Source organism: Pituophis catenifer, unplaced genomic scaffold, assembly GCF_029215685.1.
Source record: "Pituophis catenifer annectens isolate HBS135680 unplaced genomic scaffold, rPitCat1.0.hap2 SCAF_3, whole genome shotgun sequence".
NCBI lineage: Eukaryota > Metazoa > Chordata > Lepidosauria > Squamata > Colubridae > Pituophis > Pituophis catenifer.
Genome location: NW_027256883.1, coordinates 124,805,930 through 124,818,245, shown reverse-complemented (window position 1 = coordinate 124,818,245; position 12,316 = coordinate 124,805,930). Strand labels below are relative to the sequence as shown.

At 36.3% G+C, this 12,316-nt stretch overlaps 1 protein-coding gene across 3 annotated transcripts in view; it reads left to right on the top strand.

Moving 5' to 3' along the window:
• Nucleotides 1-12,316, top strand: part of STXBP3 (syntaxin binding protein 3) — a 33,896-nt gene continuing 21,580 nt past the window's right edge. For 2 of the 3 annotated variants that reach the window (XM_070939329.1, XM_070939328.1), the window contains exons 1-4: nt 1-119; nt 4,539-4,588; nt 8,150-8,231; nt 9,845-9,921. In XM_070939329.1, coding sequence (XP_070795430.1) covers nt 62-119; nt 4,539-4,588; nt 8,150-8,231; nt 9,845-9,921 — 267 coding nt within the window. In that variant the 5' untranslated portion in view covers nt 1-61. Of the gene's footprint in view, nt 120-4,538; nt 4,589-8,149; nt 8,232-9,844; nt 9,922-12,316 lie in introns of those variants that run through there. The other variant, XM_070939330.1, reaches the window with a different exon arrangement.

Genomic DNA, 12,316 nt, shown 5'->3' with positions numbered 1-12,316 from the left:
GTGCGGAATTTTTTCTCTCTCTTTTTTTTTCCGTCACAGCCCTGGGAAGCGCAGAGGCAAGATGGCGCCAGCAGCGGCAGCGAGCGGGGACCGGGGGCTGAAGAGCTTGGTGTGGCAGAGTGAGTGTCGAAGCCCGCTCTTTCTGACTTCCCTTCCCCAGCAGCAGAGCGAGTCCTCTTCTTGCCTTCCGCTCTTAGCAAAGCCTGCGGAGGCGGCTTTGCCCGACGGCCTTAGGCGGGCGTCCTCTACCTGGCACGGTCGCCGAGGGCGCGGAGACCGGGAAACGTGCAGATGCGGAATCGGTCTTCGTGAGGCGACAAGTTAGAGGGTGGTGGCGGCGGCGGCTGGGATGGGGTTAACGCCTTCGTTTGGGGTCGCGGCCCCGCGGTCTGGACTGGAGTCCTCGAATGCGGCTCCATCTCGAGAGTTAAGGCGAAGCTATTCCGCGGCTTTATTTTTTTTTTTTTTCGCCTCGGGAAGCGCTTCACCTGCTAGATCTGTAAGCACGTCGCCGTCTTTTAAAAGTCCGTTTCCCACACTTTCCTCGCACGGCCACTCCTATTCGCATTTTTCCTGGTCCCTCAGAGGGGTATACTGGGATGCATCTTCTCTTGCATTTTTAAGCTTGGATTTTAAAAGGTGGTCCAAATACTAAGAAATAATATACTGAGTTCAGCTGTGGAAATGGCTTTGACTGATATATATGTGTGTGTACACGTACATATATACCATACATACATACATATATACATTCTTCATCCATACCTACTTACCTACCTCCTACCTACCTACCTCTCGCTCTCTCTCTATATATATGTGTGTGTCAGTCAAAGCCATTTCCACAACTGAACTCAGTATATTATTTCTTAATAACTGGATGACCTTTTAAAATGCAAGCTAAAAATGCAAGAGAAGATGCATTCCAGTATGCCCCTCTGAGGGACCAGGAAGAATGTGAATAGGAGAATATGTATATTCTCCTATACACACATATGTATATACACTATATACGATATATGTATATCTCCTATATATGTGTGTGTGTATATATATATATGTGTGTGTGTGTATGTGTGTATGTATGTATGTATATGTGTGTATATGTATACAAATATATATATATATGAAAAAAGCCCAGGGTCTTCTAAATTCATTCAGATCCTTGGTAGGGATGGAGGGAGCATAATGCAGTATGTATTATCCAGCTCTGGGCAGGTTGCTACTGCAGTGGTAGAGAAAATGATAATCAGATGGGTGCCTTAGGGTGGAAAAGAGAAGAGTTCAAGATAGAAATTGATGGTGCTATTTTAGAGCTGGCATTTTAGAATTTAATTTCACTGCATGTGGCTTTTAGGGAAGCAGAAGAGATTAATAAATGAAAATACTACCATCACCTGAAAGCAATCACCTCATAGCGTGTTGAGATCTGATTTCAGGTTGCTTCCCAACTCTGAACTGTACAATGTGGTTGAAAACTGACCTAGTTTATCTTCTATGATTGCGCTAGATAAAAATGTCATCAATCCACCTACTGCATCCTGAGCTCCTTGAAGGCAGGGAGCATAAATTAATTTTAATAAACATTCTGTGGGACCTTTAGTTTTTTTAAAACCACATTATTAAAAATAGTTGCATTATTCCATGGAAATATATTATGGTTGATCAAGGTTCAGGCTTATGTGGAAATACATCATCCATACTTTTATTTGCAACTGACAATTCTTATCCTGGAATGGAGGAAGCCATTGAATTGTATGCATAACTGAATGGGTGAAGTCTGATAGTCGATTTAAAGTTCAGATTTTATTTATTTAGATTTATTTTCAAAGCTCTACATACAAGATTTTGCTATATGTATGCTTCCGATTTGGTCATCTCTTTTGAAACTAAAGATAGGGGTCGTACCTGAAGGATTGTTAGATAAAAGGATCCTTTATCTGATTGTGCCCTGTGGAATGCATTTGTGGTATTTGTACATATTTCTTAGTATTCTGTTTTGAGGAAAAGTAATGAAAACATGTTGCACACAGATCAGCATGGTTGTGACATTGTGTTTTCTGATCTTATTGCTTTTACTTCTGGTATGATTTAATGTTTCCTTTTTTGAAAAAAAAAATAGTGACTTATCAGCCATGTTCACTTAACGTGCTTACCTTAATTTAATTGTGGTTTATTAAATGAGTGCCATAATAGCAAAGATATTAAGATATCTCAACATATATTATTTAAAAGAATTGCTCCTTTCCTAGTATTTATACATTAATTTGATGTAGATTCCTTAAAAAAATCTTGGCCTTTTGCTAGTTTAGCCTGGAAGAAATTCTTTACCTGTTAATCACAAGTTAATCACAAGTTTGGAGGAGCTTCAACATAGATTTTAATTAAAAATTGCAATACCTTCTTTTGGATGTACCTTTTTACTCTGAAAAATTTTGAAGTAAGAATTGTTAATTACAGGCATTTCCAGCCCTATTTAACTCAGTAGGAAACAGGCACATGCTTACCTTCAGAAATGAACTTGAAAAAATCCTCAAGGGGATGGACTAAGAAGTATTGCTTCCTCTCAAACCATTCAATTTGTTCACTCATGCTTGCTCCTTTTCTGTTCTGCATTGTTCCAATATATGAGCCCAAATGTTTTGCGGATAAAGGCTAATAACATTTTTCCTCTTATGATAAATTGTAAAGTGAAATATAAATGGTTGCAACTTTATAGTACATTTAGAAAAATAGTACATTTAGAAAAATAACCATTGCCAGGAGAAACAGTGCCTGCTATAAATTCATTTAATTTCACTGACAGTAAAGCCAAAATGCATTACCTCTGGAAAGTTTGAAAGAAAATATCTTTATGAAGAATAATTATGATTTTGTATAAAGATTAAGGATACAGAATCATATAAACTAGAGCCGTGATGGTGAACCTATGGCACGCGTATCAGAGGTGGCACGCAGAGCCCTCTCTGTGGGCACGCGCACTATCACCCCAGCTCAGCCAGCTGGTAGTCGGGTTTCCAAGGTGCGCATGCACATCGGCCAGCTGGTCATTGGGTTTCCGGTGCTTTGGCGCATGCACTCCTTCCGGTTTGGGCACTCTGTGCCTAAAAGGTTTGCCATCACTGAACTAGAGCATGGGTTTTCAAGCCTTTTTTACATCAGAGAACCTGTTACAAATATCTTTGGAACCCCTTATCAAGGGTGTGTGTGCTGAGTGTCAGCTGAGAAGCCTCATCACCTTTTCCCTTAGTGACTAAGGAAAGCTAGAGGGGGAAAAAACTGCAACAGAGTAAAATGTTTGTTTCCCCTTAGTTTCATGGAACCCATTCAAATTCTTGCAAAATCCCAGTTTAAAAAATAACCTAGTGTAGAATAAAAAATACTTTATGATAATTACAGTTCCCATATGATGCATTTAAATACATAAATATCACATAGTATGTAAAAATGGGAAATGAACAAAACCCATCTGGCTGATAAAAGCATATGCTGGTATGTTTGGTACTTGGTTGTTGTTTTCCAGTGATCATAACCTACATTCTGGATGTAAGCATCCTGAAAATAATATTAAAAACCAAGGAACTGATTCTTTGATATGTTGTTGCACAAAGCATATTTGTGATCTAATGTAATAAGCTATGAGTTGTCAAACATCTACTAAGTTTGTGTAGGCATATTTTTACTCTGTTGAATTTAAGGATGCTTGGCATATAGTGCATATATTCATGATTTTAAAGACAGGTGTTTATCCTATTTATAAATGGATACGTTTATTTTCATTTTATATATTCCATGATTTTTGTATTTATAAGACCGTGTAAAGGTCAATTTTATGAGACCAACTAAATGATTTTAGGATTTTCCTGTCATTCAGGGAAATATAACTGGCTTGATAGAATTATACCATTGCTTTGTTTTCTTAGTTAAAAAAGATAAAGACAGACTAAGTAGTAATTATATAAATGAATCTGCAGGAAATATACCTGTTTTTATTTTGAATACAGTGACTTCATTTGCATGACAGTGGATGAGTATACTACTTTGTAAATTAAGTTTAGTTCTTTGTAATTCAAGATAGGGACTGTTTCAGATTCACTTAGTACAGTAGACCTCAAGTTACAGAGCTTTTATATAGGTTCATTATCCAAATTCAAAACTGGTAGTTCATGCAAACACAGTGATTTTTTTATTCTTCTAGTGTTGACCTAAAGTTCTTTGTGCTTGCCCTGAAAATCTGGAATTGGAAATCAGAAATAAGATGTGCAGAAGATATGAAAGCCATGCTTTCCTATTGTATCTACTGTATGTTAAAATAAGTCAGATTTAATTAGATTAATAGGATAAGGTGCCAACATATTACAAATTATTTCAGTACTTTGTACTACTGTACTACAACACACTTTGTAATGCTGACTAGCTTAATTCTTTAATGTTACATTTGACATTGCATGCACTATTATTTTTAATGTAGTTCATTTCTAGTTTAAATCTTTCTTCTCTATTATTCCATTTTAACCATAATAATATTTTTTTTCTTTTAGAACTAAAAGCATCAGTGTTTGATGACTGTAGAAAAGAAGAAGAATGGAAGGTAAGAAAAATTATTGAACTGGTTTATCTATGACTTATATAGTATATTTTAAAAATCATTTATTCAAGGTACAACTCGAATGTACAATGGAAAATGTTAGTGATAATTGGAAGTTTTTGTAGGAATATAGTGGGTCCATAGTTCTTTGGAGGAAGTCCTATGATTATAACCGCTAATCATCTGCACTTATTATGGCATCTCCATCAAGGTCTGTAGGAATTACTCTGCTTGGGATAGCTTGCTGGAACTCCTATTGGACTTGGGTCTGGAGCTGTAGGGAGCAGTAGTGGGAACAGCAACACTGAAGTTGGCTGTAATGGTAGAATAATGCTACAGTTGAAATTGTAGAATAGCTTCTGGCAGGGGCTGCCATTCAGCTGTTTGGAGATACATCTGTTAGAGTGACATCAGAGAAGGCACTCTCCTTCATAGCAGCATGGACGTAATTTGTTCCTGTGAAATCTGATTGGCAGGGTAGATGGACTGTCCTGATAGAACTATGTTCCTTCACTTGTGTTGTCAGTCGAGAATTGTTGCACCTTGGTGTGATGGGATCAGGAGTTATCTGGTAGTCCTGTGAAAATACCATCCAGTATCTTGTGGCATTTCAGGGTGCTTAAAGGACAGTCATCTTCTTATTCTGTCGGTATCTCAGGTTCCAAAAAGGAGAAGCAGTGATTTCATCTGTTCCAATTCACAACAGGAGCTGAAGAAGATTGATCAGTCAACAGAAAAGGCCGTGAATAGTGCATAGTTGGGGCTGAAACTGTGCTGTTCTGTATCCTAGTGTATAAGGAAAAATTGGAAATTATTCCTGACAGAATAGTATTTATCCCAATATACAACTGGTCTTAACCCTACAGGGCTTTAAGGAGGTAGTTAAGACCTGTCTCTTGAGATCAGGATGAATTGAATTCCAGTTGAGGAAGATTTCATTTTTGATTGCCATTTTAATAAAATATGTATTGATTGAATATGCTTTCCTCATCTTGTTTATACACTGCCCAAAGTCACTTGGTTTGCAGTGTGTGTCCCTATAAATGTTATAATAAACAAATCAACTGGTTGGTATTATAGGTAGTTCTTATTGAAGAATCACTTGTTTAACAGCAATCAAAGTTACAGCGGTGCTGAATTATAACAACTTATGACAGGTCCTTATACTTACGGCCATCATAATGTCCCTGCATCATGTGATTATTATTTGTGACTTTTACTGCTGTTTTCTGACAAAGTCAATAGGGAAGCCAGCAGAAAGTTACAAATTGCAACCATATGACTGGGGGACACTGTGACTGCACAGGATTTACCTAACAATGGCAATTGGGACTGATGCAACTACCATCATAAGTTGTTATAGTCACATGAAGTCACACTTTACAACTGTACCTTAATGACAGAATTGCCAGTCCCCATTACCATTGTTAAGTGAGAACTGTCTGTAGTTAGTCACAGAAATCTGCATTTTGGAATCAAAAGACTAGATATTTGTGTCAAGTACTTATCTAATGTTTTTCTGTACAGGTAATCTTTGATTTACGACCAGTCATTTAATAACCCTAGTCACAACAGCTTCGGAAAAGGTGCTTTTCAGCCCGTAAAGCACTTCCACCTGTCATAAGATATCATGCCAGCCCCCCACCCCCACCCCCCAATCACATTTGGGGCGTGTGGCAACCTGTTTGCTTTTACAACCAAGTATTGAATGCCTGTGATTATGTAATTACCATTTGCAATATTCTCGGCTGGCATCCCCAGAAAGTCAATTGGAAAACGGGTAGAGAAAGTTACGGGCAGAGTGACATTGGATCTGAGAGCCATTCCTCCCAGTGCGCTGAGGGATTTCCACTCCCTTCCTCTTGCAGTGAGGTGAAATCTTCCTGTGTGCTGAAAGAACAGACCTCAGAACTGGTGAAAACACTGAATCCTAGGGAAGGCCAAGGTTCTGAGCCTTTTAAAATGTTGGCCTTCGGTAGCATGCTGGCATTTGTTTACTTTTTCCCTTCCCCTCTGAAGATGAAAACACTAATGAAGGCCAGCATTAATAGCCTTCCTTCCTTGTAGAGGAATTGACTTCAGATCTCGTGAAAATACTAGCAAGTGCCATCATTCTTAGAATTGTTCTCCCAGTTTTGCTCAAAGACCAAGATTCTGAGCCCAATTGTGGTTGTAAATGGAAGGCTATCTGTAATTGAAGGCAAAATTAAATGTGAATAGATTATTCAAATACAATATACCTAGATTTGGGGCAGCTGTTGAATTATTGCAGTGAGATATCTACATAGATATCTGAAGAGAAGTCCAGATGCTTAATTTGGAAGAGTGTCAATTCTTTTACACGAGTAAACAAAGTGTTGTAGTTACAGATACTAATACCAAACAAATACAACATAATTCAATTTATTGTGTGGCAAACACTCAGTGTATTTATTTTGTAAATTAGAACATTTTAACCAAACAAATGAAGTATAGCTTTAAGATGTATACTATTTTGAAACAGAACAGCTGGTTTTTACTTAAACAAATAGCTGGATAGCATGGTAAGCCAAATTCAGTCAACCCAGGTTTTTTATTTTTGTTCACTACATGGAATATACAGATTTAATTTTATTCCTTCCATGGTAATAATAGATTTGTTTCTGGACCCAATCATGGCATTTGCTTTTATTTTAAAAATTTTGGACCAGGATTTTTGATACATGACCTAATCTTACACATGCATGGATCCAAGCATCTAAAATCTGTTTTATTATTGTCCAACATAAAAATGAATTAAATTGGCATGGGACTGAGTATTCTGACACAATGCCACAGTTGTGAAATTACAGTTGGGAGACCCATATGATTCAGTTGTATTTGAATCTACTTTTACTTTTTCTTAGTAATAGAATCTGAATTGGTGGATCTCTGAAGCAAATATAGTCATTAACTTGCTCTTATGAGACATGCAGTTATATTTTTATAGTGTTTCTTTAATGGAATCCTGCTGTTGCATACACATTAGTAGCACATTATGCTAAAGCAAAGATTTATCCATGATTTGTTGAATAAAGTATTGTTGTCTGGATTGTACTATGCATTAAATCCATATTATGGTTTAGCATAATGTATGAATCCAGTTAGCATAATTAAATTTATATGTTGCTCATCTTGCTACCATATCAATTAATTGTTTAAACACTGTAGATTATGTACTTGTATTATATACACTTGGGGAATTAAAAGCTTGGTGTGTACATTTTGTGTCTGCATGTGATACATGAGTGAAAGATTTAGTACTTGAAACTGACTTCAGTGCAAGCTCATTCTAATATTGATAGGAGATATAATGAGCAGTGATAATATCCTTGAGGAATATGAGAAAGAGCCATAGCCAAGGCAAGGGTCAGATAATTGATTTGGCATTCTGGCATTGTAATCTTGTAATAAAAAGTATTTTTAATATTCATGACTTTGTTGTTCAAGTCCACTCAACCTCAAAGGACTGACAGTATATTACCAAAACGTAATCTAGTATCTAGTTGTCAACTACTGATTTGATTTTTACTTTTATTTATGAAGATAATTCTTCTAGATGACTTTACTACTAAGCTGCTGTCATCATGTGGTAAAATGACAGACCTACTTGCGGAAGGGATAACTGGTAAGTATCTGCTAAGCAGAATTAATCATCTTGGCATAGTTTTTGCCAGTTAATACATTTGCAAAGTAAAAACTGTATTGATTTGTTTTAAATAATTAATATTAAGAATTACAAATAGAAAGAATAAAAGCTAATAAAAATACAAAAGAGAGGAAACAAATATTAAAAAAAGAAAAAAGAGCAAAAAGAAAGGAAAAAGGAAAAAAATGCCCCCCTTTATACCAACAAGTAAAACAATGTTAATAGCTTTAAATACAACATAAACTCTTTTCATCACATAACTCATCTCTTAACAACAAAAGTCCAAAAATCTTGTCATTTCTTCTTTATCAGCAAAAATCTAGTAAGAGAAATCAGATATAGCTAATTCGATATTTTAACTTTGATTGAATAAGCCAACCTTTTATTCCTTCCCTGAATTTTTAAGAATCTTAATTTTTAACCCCTTCAATAAGAATCTCAGAATTTGTTTTTTGTTCATCTTTTTTAAAACTAAAAATCTTTGAAAATTTTAATAGGCTTCTTTGTTTGTGCAATAAGTAAAGCTTGTTTTTCCACTTTTTTTTGTCTCTTCTCATAAAATTTTTCAAGATCTTAACTGTACTCTTTTGTAGATACAGTAAGAAAAAGCTGTCCAAATCGTTTTTCTAATTTAATAGTTGTACAGTTCCCTTAAGGGAGTAAGATTTGTTAGTTTTGTTTCAGTACTCGGTACATATTTCTCCATATCCTTTTCATTGGTTTAAGTCCACTTTCAAATTAATTTCAAAATTAACTGTTATAGCTTGTTTTTCTGTAATTTCATTGGTACATGTGCTGTCTATCATATCAAGTAATTTTGCAGACCGTATTCAAAAACACCTATTAGGAATTTTTTTCCATTTTTAAATTTCTTTGTAAACAATACAAATTTATTACTGTATATCTCTCGTATCAAACTTTCAAGGTTTTCCATTATCATGTTTTTTCTTTAAAAAACCGCAAACCATCTCCCTTTCCCACATGAATGATTCTTCTAATAAATTCAAAATATGATTCAAAATCCATATGGACCGTTAATTTGTTGTTAACTTTTCAAAGTCCATATTCTAAATTTCCTTGCTGGTAATCAAAAAAAGCTAGAGTTTTTAAAATCATATTGAAACCATATTTCTTTCAGAAGACAACTCACCTGATGAACATAGTGAAACCTTGCCAATTTGAAATGCCTTAATCTTTTCAGTACAATAAAAAAAAAATCCAAAAGTGAAGCAAAAAATAAAGCTGAGTTGAGCTTTATGTCCTTCAAAGGGTGCATTACGGTATAGGATTGATGGAATCCTCCCAGCCACTCAGCTGGCCACTAAAACAGCTGCAAAATAACAGTCCCTGCAGTCTATTCACCAGGAGTTACTATCTGGAGTCACATGAACTATCTAGTGATTTTTTCTTCCTCTAGCGTGGTTTCACCAATCTGGATAGAGCATCCAGTTCCAATTCTCAATTTTTTAAAAAATCTATCAACTTGTACCTTAGTTCATCTTGTATATTAGTCTATTACATGTGTTAGTATTTTAAATTTAGCATGCAAATGTACTTAGGGTAACTCTTATAATTAATATCTTATTTTACAGCTGTGGAGAATGTTTACAAAAACCGTGAGCCAGTCCCTCACCTGAAAGCCATTTATCTTATTACACCTACAACAAAGGTTAGTTTCCAGAAGAATAATTCTTCAGGGTTCTTTTTTTATACTATTTTAAGGCAAGCCAGAAAAAAAAACACACGCAAGAAATTTGTGGGCAACTAATTGAATTTTTTTGTAATGCAAGGAGAGAGGTGGTCAAAGCATATCACAGAGCATGGTAGCCATTTCCAAGATTTATCACTTGACTAAAATCACATATACTTCCTATGGAGGGGAATTCTCAGCAGTAACTGGAGGATGTCTAGATTGGATGGACAAGTTTAAAAAAGCATGCCTAATGTTACTAGTGCTTTGCCATATAAGTCTGTTTCTCCTTACTTTATGTAGGGATCATGGCATTACATTATGGTTACATACAGTGGTGAAATCTGAACCGGTTTACAATTAGTTTGCTAGCTGCACAGTGCGCACCATGCACCAAATGCAATGTGTGCGCGCGCAGTGCATGCCAAAAAGAGGCATGCGGTAAGTAGAACAGCGCGCAAGGGGGGGTGATCAGCTGTGGCACGCAATCTTTTTTTTTACTTTTAAAAGCATTGCTTTTTAAAAAAAAGCCTCTGATGATCACGCTGCTCAGCTGTGATTGTCAGAGGCTTTTTTTTACCTTTTAAAAGCATTTTTTCTACAACCTCTTCGGCTGAAGAAGTTGTAAAAAAAATGCTTTTAAAAGGCTCTGACGATCCCAGCTGAGTTGCCTGATCATCAGAGGCTTTTTATTCTTTTAAAAGCATTTTTTTCTACAACTTCTTCGGCCGAAGAGGTTGTAGAAAAAAATGCTTTTAAAAGTAAAAAAAAAAAAAGCCTCTGATGATCGCGCTGCTCAGCTGAGCATGGGGGGGGGAGAGATTTTTGCTATTGGTTCTCTGAATCACCCGCCACCATTGCTACCGGATCGGGTGATCCGGTCCGAACCAGGAGCATTTCACCCCTGGTTACATATTTATGTAGTTGCTGACCGATGGCTTAAATTCCAGTTTAAGGTCTATTCAAGGCTAGTCCTTTCTTGACAATATGTTTAGATTCAGCGGTTGGTAAACATAGATTATTATAGGATGATATTTCTTTTTGCATCCCCTACATACATTATTTATTTGTTTGCTATAGAGTCATAGACCCTACATCTCTAACCTTGCAACAGGTATACAGTTTTCTAATTCCCATCATGTGCTGATTACATAGAATAACGCAGAGGACCTGCAATTAAGGAGAGGACTGATAGAATTTAGGGCCATTTTTAAAATATCTGTTGATGTTCTATTTGTGAAAGATGTCTGATTTCAATCCCATGCTAAATCCTACACATAATGCTAGATTTAATTGTCCCTCAAGATGCCTTTCAGCTATGCCTTCCAACAACTCTCATCATTGTCTCTGCTAATTGAAACCCCCGGGTGATAGTTTAGTAACATGGAGGATCAGTGATTTCATCCCTCGCCAATGTTAAAACATAATTTGATACATAGTATAGTCTTCAATTTACAAAAGTAATTAATCCAGGAATTATGGTTATAAATCATGCTGGTTGTTAAGTCATCATGTGACCAACTTGATTTTATGATTTTTTTTTCCAAAGGTCATTAAATAAACCATTATGGTAGTTAAGCAAACACCATGGTTGTTTAAGGGAACCCATTTTCTGCAGTGGGCATTTTTTTCTGGAAGCTAGAAGTAAACACCAGTTTCTGGCAAAAACCAATGTGAATTGTGGTCACATAACCGTAGAATGCTTCAAACAGTTGTAAGTTCAGTTTAAAGTTAAAGATAGAGGCCCTGTCCATTTGTTGTGACTCTTAAGTCAGGGATGTCACATTCGTGTTATCACATGACGTATCGTGAGTTTTTCCCCCTTTGCTAAAACAGGTTTGGGCGTAGCCAGTGCGTGTCATATCCGGGTCACAGGCCGCAAGTTTGACACTCCTGCTCTAGAGGGTGATGCTCATCTATGTTTCTTAGCCGAGGGAGTCAGTTTTGTCTGAAGACATTTCCGTGGTCATGTGGCCAGCATGACTATAGGCTGGGCACACTGAACGCTGTTAACCTTCTCACTGAAATAATACTGTTTATCTACTTGTATTTGTATGCTTTCAAACTATTAGGTGGGCAGGATGCAGTTTACATACTTCTTTCTCATTGTATGGCATGTACTAGAGGAAAGTTCTAGAAGCATTCTTTTCTCCATTTTTAATAATTAGTGTTATTAACAGTATCCAAATTTAGTCCAATGGTTAATTTACATTGAGTTGTAGTAACAAGATTTTAAGCTACAATGTTATCACTGCTTGTTTGTACAAATGCTAATTGTAAATGTGTTGTCTTTCCCCCTTTTAAGTTCGCTGGTTTTCCATTTAAATGTTATATCATCCATTGCAAAACATTAAATGTATGCTGGTTTTCCCAT